Here is a 20,651-nt window from a genome sequence, read left to right on the forward strand (position 1 = left end):
ATAATTTTAAAGAAATGAATTTCCAGGTCCTCAACTTGTAAGTATTATACTTTCTAAACTGATCCGTGGCTAAAGCTGCCATGTCATTATATCCTACTGTCATTTCCTACCTCCCATTTCTCAATTTACAAAAGGCATACCTCTCATCTGTTAAGAATTCTTAACCATGGTAAAAACTTCATGGTGCTCAACAATCCAACAATTTCAGATACTGATGCTGGGAAAACCTCCTTTACATTAAGGTGCATAAACCACGATAGAGTGTTGCATTTTTCCCTGTCTTATACTTTTGGTATATAACTCAGAAGGAATTCAAACAATTGAGTGACACTACAGTAAAATTCATTTCATTCACTTCCACGTACTTAGAGGAACAATTTATAAAAATGAAAACTAGGAATAAAAGACAGTTCAGGACTTCATACGCATATAATTACTGGTTTCCTTTACCTCCATCACTATGAAGTGAACACCATACATAGCAGAGGGTAAAAAGGAAGCGGCTGCGGAAAAAACGACTCGGACGTTTGCAGGTACACCCCTTCTGTATGATCAACAAAAATGCAGTAGCGTCAGAGTTTCCCTTTACTCGTGTTAATTGCAGGACTCACAAGAGTCCACATTTCTGTTTACTGGTTAAGTCCACATTCTTGGCAGTCCGTTTCTAAAAGCATGGTTGTGTTTAAACGAAATATATGACCTGTTTAGGCCAGCTCCAGGGAACCCTCCGAGCACCGGGACTAGAGGGTGGGGGCTGCACACTGTCACCAGTGAGCAGTGCTCCTCAGCGCTCCACCGGGAGCGTCAGAAGGGCAGGACGAGGAGAGAGGGCTGGAAGCAGCGCAACAGCCACATCATTTGCCCACTGTTTCCAGGGACAGCCTTTGGGGCTCCAGACACGCCGCTTGGCGTGAAAGGAGAGTAGGCGTCTTCGCCACTGTGACAACACGGATCTCGAGCGCCGGCCGGTCCGGTAACTCTTGCGCCTCGCTTGGGCCTTGCCCAATACCTGCGTGAGAACCAGATCTAAAGTCGCGCGACTCCCCCGCATGGCCCCGCCCAACACACTCGTAGCCACACCCCAGCCCCGCCCAGTGATGGGGCCACCCATTGCACTACTTCCGGCGCTAGCCTTCCAAACGGCCTCCGTCGCTCTTCATTTCCTTCTCCTTGGCTCTCTTCTTCCGCCCCTATCGCGTTCTTTAACACCGTCACGTGAGGGGCAAGCGCGGGTGCTGTCGGGACTGGTACTGCCGGTGGGTCAGGGTTCGGTCTCAATATGGCGGTTCCGGTCGGGCAGTGACCAAGAATTTGCCGTCCGGAGGATTATCTGCTGATTGTCGGCGTTTCCACCTATAAGGGTGGAATGTGAGGACGTCGGGGAGAGCGCCTAGGAGCGGCGGTGACGGGGAGGGGTCGGTGGTGTGTGTCCCGTGAGCCGAGGCTGCGGCGTCTGTTCCTTCTCTTGGTCTCGAGGCTTCAGTGCGGGGCCCCGCCCGGCCGGGCCAGGCCGGCGGGCGGCGGCAGTAGCTGCTGCAGCCGCTGGATCAGCCTCTGAGAGTGGGCCGGAGGGCGGGCGCCGCCGTTGCCTCTCCCGCGGCGATGGCCCAGTGTGTACAATCAGTGCAAGAGCTAATCCCGGACTCTTTCGTCCCCTGTGTGGCCGCGCTGTGCAGCGACGAAGCTGAGCGGCTCACTCGTCTAAATCACCTTAGCTTCGCCGAGTTGCTTAAGCCCTTCTCTCGCCTCACTTCCGAGGGTATGTAGACTTCTCCCTTTTTCACTGAGCTCCCGCAAAGCCGGGGCCGGAAAAATAAGTTGGGGGCGGGCAAGGAAGAGAAGGGCTATGTTTACATCGCGGAGCCGGTGGAGTGGCATCTGGGGCTGGGGCTCCGCGGCGTCTTCGGTGGCGGCTGGAGGAGGGGCCGTGAGTGAGGTTGTCAAGACAGTGCTTCCCTAATCTCCAGTTTCTCTAGGTACTCTCTATCCCCGAACAAGCCGGACTGTTAGGTAATTACTGTAAAGAAAAACGTGAGCCCCAGAGAAAGGCATAGAAAGTGTTCTCAACAGCATAAGAAGGACATTAGAAAGTTGCACGACAGATAACGGTAGGAAGATGCTGCTTCTTAGACCCAAGACGAATCATCTTCCTCTGGTGTTAACCTGGGCCTTCAGAGTTGTTTTGAACATTACATGCTTCTAGCGATCTCTCTTTCTAAGCTTCTGTTTAGTTAGTTTACTTTTTTCCTTGAAAATGTAAACATTAGGTATATAATAATTAATCTCAAGAAAATAAAAAGTATTATAAAAATAATAAAACTTGCAACATCCTTTGCCTAATGGACAAGTTGTCGTTAATTTAATCTAGATAGAGCTGTCTAGATTAATCGGAATGGAAAAGCCCTTAAATTTGGTTTTTCAGATAAAAGATAAATGAACAGAATCGTCTTTTATGGAGAGCTATCTGTTTTCTCTAGCTTTAGATTCTTTATTAGGGAAAAATAAGTGTAATAAAACCCCAAAAATGATTTAACCGAAGTCTTTATTGGTACTTTGCAAACAGAACATAGCAAAGTATAGCTAAAGTTTTTTCAGGTCTGTATAAAATGCAGCATTTATTAAAAAGCTTTGTCAAATGAAAGACTATGTTTATTTGGTTATGATTACTTCTCCACAAAAAAAAAAAGTGATGTGCCATAAATGTATGTATTTATATGCTACAGGTGTGTATTCTTCTAGAGACTAGCTCCATTATAAGTTCACTTTAGCATTTAAAGGAGAGGGAGCTGTCCAAAAAAAACACGAAGTTTGGGAAGTCTTGGATTTTCTTCAGCTTGTACCATCACCAGCTCCTCCAGTGTTGTACTGTGTCGACAAGAACAGCAAAGTGCCCTACATTCTTAAAATCTTTAAACAAAAACAAAACACATGAGAGCCAGTTTGACTTTGATGTGTGTACTGTTTTGCTTTGTTAGTAATAATGCTAATACTTGATACCAGCTTTATGTAGCTTTCTCTTTTAGTCCTTATTGAAGCCTGTGAGGTAGTTAGCGTTATCACCATTTTAAATTTGAAGACGTTGAGGCAAAGAGATGTTAACTTGTCCACAGTCTTAAATGTGGGAAAGATTTAAAAACAGGCAATGCGACTCAAAACAAGGTATTTTTAACCAAGTCATCTCCTGGCAATGTTTAGAATTACTCGTTCACACTAGAGAGCAGCACTGTCCAATGGAAATATAATGTGAGTTACATATATAATTTTAAATTAGTAGTCACTGTAAAAAAAAAAATAAACAGGTGAAATTAGTTTCATTAATATATCTTATTTAACCCAGTATTTCCAAAATTTTACCATTTCAATATGTAATCAATATGAAAAATCTTAATGAGATATTTTACATTTTTTTGTTGCTATCTGAAATTTGGTGTGCATTTACACTTATATTACATCTCACTGTGGACTATACATATTTCATGTGCTCAAAAGCTTCATGTGGCTGGTGCCTCCTGTATTGGATGGTGCAGTGAATAGAGGCTCAAATCAGTTTTCTTCTGATTTCCTTTTGCACATTGCGAAAGATTTAGAGGAGGAGTATAATGAGTTGGTGGAAAGGAAGGAGGGTCAGTGTTTCCTGATGAGGGGGATGAGGTTAGAATATTATGGACAAGAGGTATAAATTATGAATTATGAGTGGTTGAGGAACAGTGAGGAAACTGTCCCTATCAGTACAGAAGAATAAGGGAAGATCATAGATAAGAGAGGATCTTGAATTCTAGGAAAGGGATTTTGCCTTTCATTTCGAATGGTAACTATGACAGTATTAGATTCTTGAGCAAGGGTATGAAATATTGTGAGAGATAAGAGTTGATATAAATTTTAAAATTTAAGATGATTAGAACATGAGCTATGGGTGATGGCGTTAGAAATCTGGCAAAAAGGACTTAATTTTTCATGTGGTTTAACTTTTTGCTGGTAAGTTTTGGGGCTCTTTACCATCCAAAAAAGGCTGCTTTTTTGTCTTAAACATGGGGATTTCTTGAATTATGCTGAGACTTAAAGAGTTTATATTCATTATTTTAACACAAATTTTGTGATCCTAACACTAATTGAGAAATTTACAGTGGCTGTCTATTTAAAAAAAAAATAGTGGCAGTGTTACTTATTCAAACCTTACTGTTTTTGCCATTTTAGTGATAGTTCTTTGATAATTCTAAGCTGTTCTAACATACTATTTAGACATTTATGAGATTTAAGAAAATTTCAAATGCTAACTTTTGAAAGTACTTAGCTTTCATTTTTGAAAATATTTTAAAATTCATTGTAAAATAGTTTAAGGTATTAAAAAGATAAGAATAGAATGTAATTTTAATTTAAATCTTGAATATTTTCTGAACCATCCTAAGTGGCAAATTAGACTAGAGAATGACTTTTGAAGGATATTTAATGCCTCTAGTTTTATGTTTCTTTAAAAAGTTAGAAGTATTTCATCAGTCTTAACTACCATGTTGGTGTAACTAGGTAACTAACCTCTATGTTTTTCAAGTACCAAACTTTGAGTAAAATTTAAGTCAGCTTTTCAGAATTAGATTGTTTTTGTCATTTTTGTACAAGTTTCAATTTGTTCAGCAATAGAGGTTTTCTTTATATGGTAGAGTAAGAACATGAAAGATATTTCAATTTTCAAAATATATTCCCTAGAACACCAGATGTGTTATATGCTCCCTAAAGATGAAGTTTGTGATCAAATAAGTTTGCTTTAGTATAGCATGTGTTTGGGAGAATAACTGTCAATTAGCACATTAAAGGGAAGACCTGTTATAAAGAGACTTTAAAAACTTAATTCAGTATTTCCCAAATTTATTTGAACATGGCATCAATTTTTTAGAAACAACTCTTATCCTGAGGGAATGGTAATCCATGGAGCAGCACATACTAGGAAATATTACTGCATAATAACAGTATTCAAGAAATATAAGGTAACATAAATAAAAGTAAGATAATGTAGTGTCGAATATTACTTTGAAATTGAGATGTTATATGACATAAGATCACCTTTTGTGCTGTTATAATCTGAACAAAGCTTTAATATAATCATTTAGTTCTGAAGCTTTTGAATTTTGTGTGTGATTTAAGAGCATTTCTCTTAATCATTCTCAGCTCTTATCTTCCTCCTTATTAGATTGGTTTTGCGATTCTCCAGTGTATAATTATTGTTGTGTAACAAATAACCCCAACGCTTAGCACCTTAAAACAAAAGCTTTTATTATCTCCGTTTTTCAGGAATCCAGGAGTGACTTAGCTAGATACTTCTGGCTCAGGGTCTCTCTTGAGGTTGCAGTGGAGCTACAGTCATCTGGGGCTGGAGGATTCTCTTCCAAGCTTACTCATATGGTTGTTGGCAAGTCTCACTTACTCACTGGAATGTTGCCTGGAGACCTGGGTTCTGTGCCATGTGGGCCTTTCTATAGGCTCCCTAAATAGCCATCCCTATGGCATAGCAGTTAGCTTCTCCCAGACTGAGTGATCACAGAGAGAACCCAGGATAGAAGCTGTACTCTTTTATAACCTTATCTCAGAAGTGATATACCATTGCTTTTGTTTTGTTCTGTTGATCACATATATTAACTCTGGGATATGGGAGGGGACTACACAAGGATGTGTATAACAGGAAATATCAGGATCATTGGGGGCCATTTCAGAGGCTGGCTGCCACACCTATTAACTAATTTCTGGATTTATTAGTCGGATTACTTAATAACTGATAACTCCATTCTGAATATAGGGCAAAACTAGAATGTTCTTTTTGTGTTAACACTTATGAATACTAAAGATAATTAGCCAATTTAAAATCTTAAGAGGTTTAATATGTACATGGCTACTTATGTTATTCAACAAGTATGGACCAACTTTAAGAAGAATACTTGTATGTTTCTAAAAGGATCAAAAATGCACCATAGTATTCATGGTTTTGGTTTCTCTGTTTAATAGACCAGCTGGAAAGTTTAATTAGGTAGAGAGTCCTGTGTGTGTTTATTTAAATTAGAAAACATAAACAATTACAGAAGAATGCAGAGAATACATCCAGCTCCCTTCTACCCAGAACCAACAAATATTAACCTTGTCTTTTTTGCTTTGTATCTTTTCCTTTCAAACATCAAACATAGATGCATTTGAAAGCATCTATGAAAGATGAAAGACCTTTTTACCGTTCCTTAGTCTCATTTCCTTCCCTTCTTCATTATAATGGGATGTACATGTATTTTATCTGTACTTTCTGCACATATATTTGTAATGTAAGTACAAATATTCATTCCATATATAGTATTTAAAAAATATTTTTGTTTTTTAATTAAAAATTTAGAAATCAACAGAACACACAGGAAGTTTAGGAAGACAGTTTTTACAGATGTAACTTTATTTAAAATATAGGCAGTCCTGAACTTAAAACTTTGGTATAAAGCATTTTCCAGTAGGAATAAGTGTCATTTCTTTTTTAAATTGTACCCAAAGTCAGTTTTCCAGAATTGACTCTATTTGTATATGATGAAATAGTGTATATTATACCTGCTGCCTCCCATCACATCCTGAGCACGTAACTGTATAGTCAGGCATGGTGGCGTTCAGTGCTTTACACTTATTATCTCATCTAACAGTATCTCACCTAAATCTTTAACCCTGCGAATTAGGTATTAGTTACATGTTATGGATGAGGAAATCGAAGAACAGAAAAGTTAAGTTATTTAGGATAACCCAGTTAATAAGTGGTGACTTGGGATTTAAAATAAAGTCTAACTCCAAAAGTTGAGTCCGTAATATAGTGGGCTGCTTCTAATATTATTATAGAAACTAATCATTTTATCTGATTATATTTATATGAAGAAATATGCTCAAATTTCCTACTGTGCACAGCGGATGCTGTCTTCTTGCTATAATCTCCTAAGAACCTATTCCTGGGACTGAAGCTCTGAACCACTGGTTATAAATCCCATAGACAGGCAAGACCTATTGCAGGTTAGAGGCAAGAGGTATTGGGGCTGGAGAAGGGATTTGAGCATTGATTTTTTAAAACAGATTTTTGTTTTTTAGAGCAGTTTTAGGTTAACAGAAAAATTGAGTAGAAACTATGGAAAGTTTCCATACACCTTCTGTTCTAACACTCATATAGTCTCCCCCACTATCAACATCTTCACCAGAGTGGGCATTGATTTTTATGATAGTGGAATAGGGGCTGAGAATGCAAACAGCACAGTAGAGGAAGTAGAGGAATCCCAATTGTAGCATTTAATTCCCTTTTCTTCCCCTTTTACTGTTTTCAGTGTTGATACCACAGACTTCACACTGCCCTGAACCAGCCTTAGGGTGAAGTGAAAATTAGAGATCTGGTATGGATGGTGGTTGGCTGCTGGCAACTCCAAATGGGGAAAGAAAGGACCTACTGTAGCTATGTTGTGAGCAGTAACATTGAGGGAGAAGGTTACTGTCTGGCTAGCCTTTTTGGTTATAAAGGAATGTTGTAAGTCAGTTGTACTTATGGAAGATTCTTCCACTTGGAATTTCTGGTTTCTGATTTGAGCATCCTTTTTGTTTGTAAACCAATAACCCAATTTTTTATTATTGTTGGGTTGTTATGCATTGTATGGAATTAATTTCAAGTTTTTTCTTTTTCTTTTTTAAAGTTCATATGAGAGATCCTAACAATCAGCTCCACATCATTAAAAATTTGAAGATAGCAGTAAGCAACATTATCACCCAACCACCTCAGCCTGGAGCCATTCGGAAGCTTTTGAATGATGTTGTTTCTGGCAGTCAGCCTGCAGAAGGATCAGTAGCTAATGTGATTACGGCAGGAGATTATGATCTCAACATCAGTGGTATGTAACAAGGTTTATTATTATTTTTTAAATTATTTTTTCTTTTTTAGAAAAAGTAATTCTGTGACTTGGAAATCATTCAACAAACACTTAAGTGCTTAGAGCCTGGAAATTGAATGTTTGAAATAAACAGTCTTTACCTTTAGGGAGGTTACAATCAAGTGAGTAGGCAGCCATTTAGACTATGAGTTACATGATTTTATTTTTTCATAATGAAAACATTTTTGTAGTTCTAATTGTAAAGCTAATACAAACTCGGTGAGTACAAGAACTTTATTTTATTCCCAGTACCTAAAGTAATACCTAGAACATGGGTATAATAAATATTTCCTCAGTGAAAGAACTATTCTTTTGTGACATAAGTAATACTCAAATAAATAGAATCAAGTTTATTGTATTTTTTATCTTGCTTAGTGTTAAGTAGAGAGAATGTTTATAATGTATGAATAAATCTTCCGAGTGCTTCTAAATCTGACTTGAATGGTAAATATTTTCATAATAAGATTGGAAGGTGAAATGATATAATATGTAAAATGAGTTAGCAGTGTTTGGTGTGACTTTCTGTATGAAAAAGACTTAGTAGAGGGACATGGGTTCAACTTTTAGAAGGATAAGATTGAAAGTACATAATCTAATTCAAGATATTTTAGCAATTAATAAAATCTTTTTAGGTCACTACAATTTATAATCTAATATTTTAACACCTCTTAAATGCGTACTTAGAGATTTTCCTCTAGATACGAAGAGAACTTAAGTGGTATGTTTTAGGTTATAAAGTTAATTGGTTGCAACTCGTATAGTTAGAAATATTTGAAGAATTATTTTATTTAAATGTTCATAATTTTTCTTTTTATGTTAATTCCAGCAAGATAAGTTAACTTGATAATTTTAAAGTTAGAATTTTTACAAATCAAAAGAATATGAATTCAGGGTACATAAATTGAGCAGTTTTTAAGATGAGGCAAAATTTGGATTTTTGGGAGAAAGTGGTGAAATTCGAACTGTTATTTTCCTGTCATCAATGGGAAATTAATGTTGAATTGTGAAGGATAGTGAATCAAATGCCAGACTGTCCCTAGTTTTTATACTACTATAGCCATTAAGGATAACTCAAGTCACTTATTCACACTCAGTTTCATTCTTTGGAAACCAGAGAATTGGGCTAGATTCTTTCTCAAGGCCTCTCCTAGCCTTTAATCCCGTGATTCTATTTTATAGAGTCTTTCACATTTGTGTTATTCATGTAACAAATATTAATTGATTTCCTACTATATGCTTTGCATTGAGACATAGAGATGAATGAGACATGTTGTATGAGTTCATAATTGGTGGAGAGACAAACATGTAAATCAGTAATTATAATACATTCTAATTTACAATACCTTTTAAATCACAATACATTGTAATAGAAATATGCATGCCATATCCGATATGCCAAAGTGCTGATGGTACACAGAGAGGGATTTACTATCATATTTAAAAAATAAAAAAAATTTTATACTGCAGATATCTTTCTAACCTCCAAAGCTCATAACACCTTGTATTTTTAAAACATTAATTTAGCAAAATGATTTATACACATAGACATAATGCTAAAAAGCTTACTATAAGGAAAAAACAACAGTGATCTGCTCCCTGTACTCCAACCCACAAGTTCTTTCAGCGGTTTTTATTTTGTGTTTCTAAGTAATATTTTCATATGGCTATCTATAGTTTGATCAGTTTAAAATTAATATATTGATTTCTCATTATAATTGATGAAGATTTAGCTTAATTATTTCCCTTCCTCCTTTTCCCATCTCTCTAATGTAGTTTTCAAATTTTTGGTTAATATTCATTATTCACTATATTATGATTAAATATTATTCACTTCATTGCTGCACCAAATATTGGGATATCATTCTATTCTCATAAAGCATTTTTTTTTTAGAACTTAGTAATTGCCTTTTAAAAAGTAACTTGAGCAGAGTTCTTTGTATCTCTCACTAGTCTCTCAAACTTCAGTACGTAGCCTCTTAGTAAGATTTTCTACATGGCAGAGTACAGTGGAAAATCTCAGTCTTTCACCTTCTGTAAAAGGAAAAACCCAGCTCTTCCCTACTATATCTTTCTTTCCTGTGAGTCTCCTTTACTACTCACACAAAACATTTCCCTTCTGGTCACCAAATAATTTGAGTTTTTTTTTCCCCACACCACCAAGCAATTCTTGGACGTCATCAGAGTGTTCAAGAATCCAATGCAATTCTAACACTACCTGGAGATAGTATCAGAAACCTTAGGTTATGGGTTCAGTCCTACAAGATGCTCCCTCCCGACACCCCACAAAAACTTCACTTGCTAGTCACAAGCCCAGGTTATCACTTGTGCTTCTGACCAAGTGGCTATAGATTGGAGGTTCCAACGACTGCCTTCTTGGGTCTGATTAATTTGCTAGAATGGCTCATAGAACTCAGAGAAACATTTTACTTACTAGATCACTAGTTTATTATAAAAGAATATAACTCAAGAACAGCCAGATGGAAGGGATGCGTAGGGGATATGGGCAGAGGATGCAGAGCTTCCATGCCCTCTTTGAGCATGTCACTCTCTTAGCACCTCCACATGTTCACTAACTTGGAAGCTCACTGAACCTTACATTTCTGGGATTCTTTATTTTTTTAAATTTTATTTATTTTTAAAATTTCAAGTATACAGTATATTGGTTAGACATCTATATAGTTCATAAAACAATCCCCCCAATTGCACCCTCCTTCTCCTGACCCTCTACCTAGCCAACATATTAATGCTAACTGCATTCTCTATGCTGTACTCACCATCCCCATGACCATCCATCAGCTACTAATTTGTACTTCTTTAGCCCTTCACCCCATTCTCCCAGCCCCCCCAAATTCCCCTCTCTTCTGTCCAACACCAAATTGTCTACTATATTTGTGAGGCTGTTTTTGATTAGTTTGTTCTTTTTATTCCTTAGGTTCCACATATAAGTGAAATCATATAGTGTTTATCTTTGTTTGACTTAAATACCTTCTAGGTCCATCAAAGCAATATCTTTTTCCATCCCCTTCCTTTTCTTATATAGGGGTCTTGTTTTCTTGTCCTTTGCGGCCACTTTATCTTTTGGTTGGAGCACTTCATTCTTTTCCATTTAAGGAAATATAATTGATAGGAATGTAGTTGTTAACATTCTTTATTCCTGTTCTTGATACATGTTTTTTTTCTTCTTAAAGTAGTCTCTCCAACATTTACTGTAATACTGGCTTGGTGGTGACAAATTCCTTTAGCTTATTTTTGTCTGGGAAGCTCTTTATCTGTCCTTCAACTCTAAATGATGTAGCTTTGCTGGATAAAGTGTTCTTGGTTGTAGATCCTGGGTCTTCATCCTGTCGACTATTTTGTGCTAAGCCCTTCTGTCCTGCATAGTTTCTTTTGAGAAATCAGCCGCCTTGTAGGTGATTGTTTTTCTCTTGCTGTGTTTAATCTTTCTTTATATTTAAACTTTGGCATTTTAATTATGCTGTGTCTTGGTGTGGGCCTCTTTGGATCCCTGATTTTTGGAATTCTCTGAGCTTCCTGGGGTTTTATGTCCTTTTCCTTCACCAGGTTAGGGAAGTTTTCCATCATTTTTTCTTCAAACAGCTGTTCAACATCTTGATTTTCTTCAGTTACGCTGATTAGACGAATATTTGGACCCTTAATACTGTCCTATGTTTCTCCTTAAATTATTTTTATAGTCTTGGCATCTTCTCTCTTGCCATTCCGATTGTGTCTTTGGCTTTCCCGTCCTCGAGATAGGGCATTTGATCCTTTATTCACTTTGTTTATTCCTTTGTTTATTCCATTTAATTCACTTCTCATCTCAGATGTATTCTTCATGTGGTTCTCTTTTATAATTTCCATTTCCATTTTTATGTTTTTTATATCTTTGTTGAAGTTTTCACTGAATTTATCTACCTTTCCCAAAAGTTCATTGGGCATCTTTATAACCAGTGTTTTGAACTCCGCATTTGTTAGATTACTTGACTCCATTATATCTGGATTTCTGTTCTGTTCTCTTATATTGTTTCTGCTTCTTTGTTTTCCCATTTTGGCTGCCTTTCCGTGTCTGTTTCTGTGTACTAAGCAAAGCTCCTAAGTCTCCCAGTCTTATTAATGTGGATTTGTGTAGTAGGTGTCCAGTGGCACAGTCCTGAGAGGAGTTTAGCCCAAACCTGTTCCCCCTGGGATCACCTGTTAAGATTCAGCAAGTAATCCACAGGTGTTGTGCTTATAGTTGCCTCAAAAGGCTGCACCAGAAACCGAGGCCAGCTGCCTCTGGTGTCAGTCTAGGTACTGCTCAGCAGTGGGTACCTGACTTGCTGAGGATACACCTGGATGTGGCTTGGGCGGGGCGGCAAGTTGGGGGAGGCGGGGTTTCAGGGAATCCTCTGGGTGGAGTGACCTCTGTTATCGTACAACTGTGGTAGTGCTGTGTCTGCGTACTGGGAAGGGGGAAGGCTCAATGGGGAATAGGATACAGCTGGCATTTCTGTACAGAGAGAGTCTGGCCTTGGCCCTCACTCCGACAATGTCTCCCTGGAAATCCCTGGTGTCCCCTGTGCACAGCCAAATCGGCACTGGTGCTAAGAGTGAGCAGGTCTGTCACCATGAAAATGTGCACGCGGTCGCGGCCCCTTGAAGAGGCTTCTGCCGCTGCTGCAGCCTCCATCTCACTCAGCTGCTTGAGACCGGACAGCCCCACATCCTCTCCCCATCCTACCTTCTGCCATTGCAAGGTGATTTCCTGGACTTCTCCCTAGTTGTATGGCTTGTTCATCTAGATCCCAGGTGATTTTTCCTTAATACCATCACAACTTTGATTTGGTCGCCGGAGGGATGAACAGAGCTTCTATCATCTACACTATTTTTTTCCTCTCTCCACATTTTTGGGATTTTATGGAGGCTTCGTCACGTAGGCATGATCAATCACTAACTCCATTTTTAACCCTTCTCCCTTCTCAAGAGAATCAGGGCCGGGGCTGAAAATTATGTGTCTAATGAACTTGATTTGGTCTTTCTGGTGACCACACCTCATCCAGGAGCCATCTAGGAGCCCACCCAGAGTCACCTCATTGAAACAAAAGACACTCTTATTACCAAAGGAATTACAAGGGTTTCAGGAGCTCTGTGCCAGGAACTAGGGTGCAAAGACCAGTATATATTTTTTATTCTCTCACACAGACTTAATTTATCAGATAAGCCATTTATCAAGATCTCCTTGAAGTCTTCTCTTTCTACTCCATGTATTTTTAATGGGGAATGATATCCTTCAGTGCGGGGAGGATATGATTCTTGGGGGCAAAAAAACCATAACTATTACAATGGTTTGTGGCTCTCTAAAGGACTGTGGTACATAAATAGATACACAGTATATCTGTGGTATTATTTTAAAGTTTTTTTTTTTTTTGGCGGGGGAAGGACCAAATAGGAAAGAAAAAGGCTCATGGGGGAGATAATGAAATAAAAGTTGCAAAACACTGTTCTATTCCATCTTGGACTGATTACTCTCCAAGGAGTGCTATACAGAGGTCTGGGGATTTCCTTTCCTTCACTTCTGTAGTCTCTGATTCATATCTTTTTTGTATATTTTCTTGATTTGGTGGAGGACATCTCCAGTAGCTTCCTTAGAAAGGTTGCTTAGAAGGTGAAATTTTTGACAAAATGAATGTCTGAAAATATTCTTATGTATTTGATTGGTAGCTTGACTGTATGTATCATTAGAACTAATATCTCAGAATTGTTTGACTTTCTTGTAGTTTCTAGTATTGTTGTAACACTATGATATATATCCCACTTATTCCCGCCAGCCTTTGGAAGTTTTTAGATTTTTATCCCTGTTATTTTTAAATTTCGTGTTGGGCCGCATTTATCTCACTTTTCATTCAGTGTATTGAGTAGCACCTTTTAGTCATGCATACTCTTTTGTTCTGAGAAATTTTTTGTATTTTTTTCTTTGTTAACGTCTTCCCTATCTTTTCTGCCTTTTTTTTTTCCTGGAACTACTGTTAGTTGGATGTGGAACTTACTGAGTTGCTCTGTTAATGTTATCTTCTAATATTGTCCATTTCCGTCTCTTATGTCTTTTGTTTTACTTTCTAGGAGATATTCTTGAGTTTTTTCTACCTTTCTGTTTGAAATGTTAATGTTCAGTGTCCTGTTTGTTTTTTTTAACTTTCCTTGTTCTCTTGATTTTCTTTTTTGTATCATATAGTTCTTATTTCATGTTGTGGTATCTTTGCTCCGAGGATATTAATTGTTGTCTTTAAGTTTTTGTCTATCTTGTGATTTTTTGCTCATTTGTATTATTTTTTAGTTTATTTTGGTTCTTTTTTCCAATTGGAATTTACTTTAAATGTCTGATGAGCCTTTGGTATTATTTTCTACTTCAAACTGAGGCATTAAAGCCCTGACTGGGCATTACAGAACTTTTCAGCTAATGGACTTCTTTATTGGGTAGTGAGGCTGTGAATAGTCTTGAAGGTTGCCCAGCTTTTATGACTTACAGTTCTTTTATATGGGGCCATTTAGTTTCTCCAGAGAAAGTTTCTCAAATCTGGTATCTGGCTGTTTATATACTGGGGGTGGTCTTATTATTTTTTAAAACAGTCTGTTAAAGTGCTTTGGTAGATAGTTTGTAGGAACAATGTGGTCATGATTTGGTTGTGAGAAGTTATTATATCTAGTCTAGGTACATTACTTATATTCTCAGATCCCTGCCAACATCTTCACATAAGGAAGGATTGAGTACTATTTGTCTTTAAAAGCAGGTGGAGGCACTACTATAACTGAATTCTTTAGGCAGATTTAAAAAATCTCAAGTGATTCGGATAAACTGCATACCAGAAGAAAACAGTTTCTTCAGCTTCTTTCTCTGCTTCTTTAAGGCATTTTCCTTCAGCTCTATTGTTATGTTGTTCTTGAAGACTGGGAATGTGGTATGCTGAAGCATTGAATTCATTTTAATAAAATTCTCTTATAATACTCTGGAGATTTAAGAGTGATTTTGTCTATTTTAAATAAGATATTCTTTATATGTCTAGAAATATGCCTCTAATTTTTGCCATTGATGTGAGTCAGCATACTTTTTACCCATTCTATTTAAGAAATAGGTGTTAGATATTTACCTCATAAGCCTAGCTTAACAGTGTCATGTTTTCATTAGATCGGTCAATTAAAGCTAGTGTTTCTTGATACAGTAATTGTAAAGACACTTTGATGGAATTAAAAGAATCCTCATTATACACAGGTATTTTCTATGGTAGTCTCAGTTTTCCAGATTGTGCTCACTCTCTACTCCTTGCCTATTATTTTTTTTTTCTACTTAGCTACTACTGTTTTGTATTTGTCCCAATTAGTATGTCTGTCTAATTTTTCTAAAACAGATGTTATCTGTCCTATTATCTATTTATTATACTTACTCTTGACTTACAATATTATCTGCTAAATTGAGGCATTGTTTTTGAATAGTATAATTTGGGTTGCATCTTGTTTTTATAAGAAAGAAGAACATGTTTTTCCCCTTTTAAGTGTGTAGTATACTTTTTCTGGTTGCTTTCATATTAATTGCTGTTACTCTCTAAAATACCATGATACTTTGGAGAGTAGTCATGTGTAAATATTTTTTAGAGGATTGTTTAAATCTTTAATATTTTTTTCTAAATTTTTACTTAAGAGCTTTAAAAAAGTGACAATTATTTAAAATATGGCTAGTGCAGGATATAGGAACTTAGTGTTATTTTTCCAATATCTTGACATATTTTGCTATTTTTCATCATCATCTGAGTTACTTACCCTTTTACCAATTATCAGTTACTCTGAACTATAAGAAAGTGGAAGAATGATGAAATTGCCTAGAAAGATGATACAGTAGTGAAATAAGTCATCACTATTATATAATTCTTGTTTTAAATTTTGTGTTACCCAGAATGTATTGCATCTTGTTTCAGAATGGCATAAAACAAGTCTGGAGACCCTATCATTGTGTTGTCTTTGTTTTCATTTTTTTTTCTTTCACTGAATACAGTTGTAAATTGAGAACTTTTTTATTTTTAGTCTGTTTTGGCAAAGAAAAGAAAATTTGACAATGGAAGATAAAATTTTTCACAATTATTAGACAAATCAGGAGATGAATGTTGTAAGACAGCAGCATTCTAGACTAGCACTGTTTAGTAGAAATATGTGAGCCACTGATATAATTCTCAGTGTTCTGTAGCTACAATAAAAATGTAAAAAAAGGTGAAATTAATTTTAATAATATATATTATTTAATCTAGTGTATATGAAAGAGGGTGGCAGATGGAGCATTATGTCCTTTTCTAGCTCTTAGCTTCCTTCCTTACCCTTCCTTACCAAGTCAAGTACATTCTGCATAGAGAAACTGGTAGGATATGTGGTTGCTCTTTCAATTCCAAAGAAAGATGGAAAGGGGTATGGGCAAAATACTGACTTTATCCTGAAATAAGTATGAGAATTTCTGAAGAGAATTGTCACTAAATGTTCATGTCTTTTGTTAATATAAAACATTTAAAAACTATTATTTTTTTCCACTTGGTGCAAAAATGTAATTTGAATAAATAAAAAACAGAAAGATACCCTTGATTTATCAATATGGAAGATAATGAAGGAGGACTTGTTAGCTCCTTAAGGAAACACGAGGCCGAAGGAAAAACTTACCTTATCAACCTGAATATGACCTACCTGAAGGATAAAATCCACTTCTGCCATACATATTTAAAAATTTTTCCTTTGTTTCCCGGTGTCTTCTTGCACCAGTATTTAGAAAGATTTATTTCAATTTAAGCACTTGTATACGTTTTTTTTTCTATTTATTTAATTTTTAATTATACAGACATTTGTGTAGTCCCAAAGTCAAAATAAAACAAGGTGAATTCGGTGAGGCCTGGCTTTTATCCATGCCCTGTCCTCTTTCTCATTTCTTCTCTTGTCTTCCTTAGATGTAATAGAACTTACTAGACTTGTCGTTCTATTATTTCCTTGACAATATGAACAGATACATGATGTATGGCTCTTTATAGTTTCTTACACAAAAATGCCTTTCTACTGTGTTGCCTTTTTTTCACTTAATATATGCCAGAGAGCACTTTATGGTAATATATAGAGATTTTCTCTTTTCTCTTACAGCTGCGTAGTACATCCACTTAATGGATATCCCCTCTTGATGGACTTGTGGGTTTTCTAGTCTTTTATTACAGATAGTGTTGTAATGGATAGCTATTTTAGAAGATCTCATTTGTTTATTTGTAACTCCCCAGCTCACCGTGAAGCAAAACCCTTTTCATATGTCTACAGTTTATCTGTTATTTGTTAAATTTAAGCAACAAATAGAAAAATAATCAAAATAAAGTCATTTCCTCATATCTGTGATGATTCCTTCATATTTAACTGAAATTTTCATTATCTGTTATTTTTCTTATCATTAGTACTAAATGAAAATGTACATTAATTTTCTAGACAGAGACTAATTTTGACTGATTTTGGGGGAAGATATATTTATCGGTTTGTGAGAAAATTCTTTTCATATGATAGGTAACAGACTAGTCTGTGTCTTTCATTCTCTAATTTTTTCCACTTTTCATATAGATTATAATATTTATGGGAGTATTTTTTCTCTTCTATAGCAATGAACATGGAATTGTTACAGTAATAGCCTCCTAACCAAATATGGGTTATTCTCATAAAGCATTTGTTGGAATTTTTTTTGTGTCTATGGCACCAGGTTAAATATGCTATTTAGTCAAGATGTATAGCTTTTTTCTTCAACTTTCCAAGTCCTTTAATATAAAGTAAACAAAATATACTTGCTGTGTTTTCAGTGACTAAGATGAAAACAAAAAGTATATAAAATTTGGTAATCAGTGTAAGTAGCTAGGAATAAAGTATTCTTTTAGTAAAACTATAATTTAGATAATCTGCTTAAACCTAGTGAAATGACTAAATTTAAGTTCAGATTTTAAAGATAGAATTGTAATGTAAAATGCTTAGCATGGAGCAAGAGAGATTTGACATTTTAAGAATCACATATGCATGTATACGAAAAGTAAAAATACACATCTTTGTATTTGATTATAAGGTAAGTATGCTTTGAAATTCCAATTAAAGAGTTTTTTTTTTACTACCATACTCAAGTAATCAAATTGTAAAGTAGAGTTTGTCATTCTCACCACTATTGACATTATGCGGAATAACTCTTTGTGGTGGGGAACTCTGGCGCGCGTTCTTTTCATTGTAGGATATTTTGTATCATTCCTAACTTCTTTCCGTAGATGCCAGTAGCATCCCCCTTTTTATCCCTAGTTGTAACAGCCTTAAGTATCTCCAGACATTGCTGAATGTTTCCTAGGGTCAAAATCACTCTCAGTTCAGAACCAGTGTTCTGAAATGATATTTATGAAAAGGAGCGCCTTATGACAACATGACTAGTGGCAGGGGCACAAAACTTTAGTTCTAAAATCTTTTTACTCACATAGGTAGTATTTATAGTTAAGTAAGCATTAATAGTTAAGTAAGTTGTGGGATTATTGTGTAGGTTTGAGAATAAGTCAGTTTCATCTTTGCAAATATATATACTCCCATGTACATTGAATATATTTGTGTATATGGCTTAATATACACATATCATACATATATGTTAAAGCACAGGTGAAAATGCTTGTTATATATCTTTAAGCATAAGTGAGAAATGTTTGCTTATTGCGAGATATTGCTATATTTTATGCTTTTTAGGAGTATGGCCTTGAAATTTTGTCTGTTATAAACTGTATTGTGGGATTTTAACTCTTTTATATGTGGTTAATTTTAGCTACTACTCCATGGTTTGAATCTTATAGAGAGACCTTTCTCCAGTCGATGCCAGCATCCGATCATGAATTTCTGAACCACTATTTAGCATGTATCCTTTGACTTTTGTGTTCTCTTAAAATTAAATGTTTTGGAAGTCGTTAATTTCAGAAATAGTTGTATGAAGGCAAAATTGTTGCAGGGATATAGAGAATGGAGAAACTTTTTTTATTGATGATGCTTTAAGTTTTCGTTATTGTTGTTTTGTTAAATGGCATCCTAGATACAGGACTGGTATAATAAATTAATTTTTGATTACAAAATAAGAATATTGAGGGCTTGCTTATTGTTTTCCTTTATCCCCCAACTCTAATATTAATTTCATGCTTAGTAAGTTTTTAAGCCATTTTAGAAAGAGAAAGATATACTGTCAGTGTTAACTGCTTTTGATGATTGCCTCAAAATCAATTACTTTTGCAAAAGCTGATGTTTAAAAACAGTTTACCATGTTTCTTAGTAACCTGTTTTATAGCTGTTAACCTCTTTTTTAGTTTTTTTAATGAGGTTGAAGAGAAAAGTTAAGAGATAGGATAGATTATGAAACTGCAGTGAAATGGAATGGAGAGAAGATGCAGCATTAATGTTTGTTATGTTGATAGTTGTACAGTTTTGGTATTGTCTGTTTTCGTGGATTTCCTTATTGATATATAAATTGCCTAAAAACAACAGTGCAAAGTATTTTAAGATTTAGAACCTTGAATTACTTAGAAATGTTGGAGAAATTATTTTGTGCTTGCTGTGAAAACCTCTGAAATCAGATTTTTTTTTTTTAGCTCAGAGAATATCTTTCTAAAGTTTATTTTATTAGCATAATATTTATCACTGAGCAATAAGTGATAATTACCTTAATAATACGGTTTATAAGGTATGTTGGTAGCATCGTCTGGTGAAGCTGAACCTGTGGAACAGTTTTCAAAGTTGTCACAAGAACAACATCGAATTCAGCACAACAATGACTATTCCTACCCCAAGTGGTTTATACCAAATACACTTAAATATTATGTACTTTTACATGATGTAAGTGCAGGAGATGAACAGAGGTAAGCTTTATATTTTTAATTAACAATTTTTTTCTGTTAAATGATTTAACTTTAATTTGGACATGGTTTATTTAAATTTTAGATATGCTTTTCATCTAAGAAAGTAAAAATATATTAATAAAACATTTAACTATATCTTTTAATCCAGAATTATATTTAACAGCTAAGTCTCTTTGTGTTAGATTTCATTTGCTTACCTAAACTTTTCTTTCAACATATATCTCCGTTAGTACAATCTTTGTACAGAAATGCTTGTCATTTTACACCTATAGGTCTAAGGTGTTAATTCTTACTTTATATAAAATTATTTCTTAGTTTTTCTCTTTTCTATCCCAGTTTTCCTCTAACATTTCACTTCCTGGCTGTTGCTTATAGGCGCTTCATTTTTCACTCTTCACTCTCTTGTCACTTTATATTTTTAGGCTCGATGTTTTTCACAGTGTCAGAAACATCTAAACATTTCTTTCTTATGTTCCCTTTAATATTCATTATTAGCGATTTGCTGTAGTCCTTTTACCTTTGGGATAAGTGAATAACTTATCTTTAAAAATATATTCTTAAAAAATTAGAACATTAAAAGCAATTTTACTTATGGCTTTGGAGTTTATTTTGACTTTTGGTTCAAGATGTGGTTCAGATTAATCTCTTGTTTCAAAGAATTATTTAGGATATGCAGTTAAATAATTATTTCTCACCCTTGTTCTGAGCACCACAAACCATCATCTTTTTAATAAATTTCCTCTATAAAACCAAATAATTATTCTGAGAATTACTAATATTTAGAATTTTTTGAAATCATAAACAGTCTGTAGCCAGAAATCATAAATAAAATATAAATAAATAA

General features: G+C 35.5%; 1 protein-coding gene across 3 annotated transcripts in view; it reads left to right on the plus strand.

The window, feature by feature from the left end:
- Positions 1–1,185: 1,185 nt before the first annotated feature.
- The window catches only part of TRAPPC8 (trafficking protein particle complex 8), an 80,894-nt gene continuing 61,428 nt past the window's right edge, over positions 1,186–20,651 (plus strand). The window contains exons 1-4 of one of the 3 annotated variants that reach the window (XM_006920001.3): positions 1,186–1,759; positions 7,680–7,874; positions 18,730–18,819; positions 19,633–19,807. In XM_006920001.3, the coding sequence (XP_006920063.1) occupies positions 1,603–1,759; positions 7,680–7,874; positions 18,730–18,819; positions 19,633–19,807 (617 nt within the window). In that variant the 5' untranslated portion in view covers positions 1,186–1,602. The remainder of the gene's footprint in view (positions 1,760–7,679; positions 7,875–18,729; positions 18,820–19,632; positions 19,808–20,651) is intronic. The other 2 variants (XM_006919999.3, XM_006920000.3) reach the window with 2 other exon arrangements.

The sequence above is a fragment of the Pteropus alecto genome, unplaced genomic scaffold, assembly GCF_000325575.1.
Source record: "Pteropus alecto unplaced genomic scaffold, ASM32557v1 scaffold146, whole genome shotgun sequence".
Taxonomy (NCBI): Eukaryota; Metazoa; Chordata; class Mammalia; order Chiroptera; family Pteropodidae; genus Pteropus; species Pteropus alecto.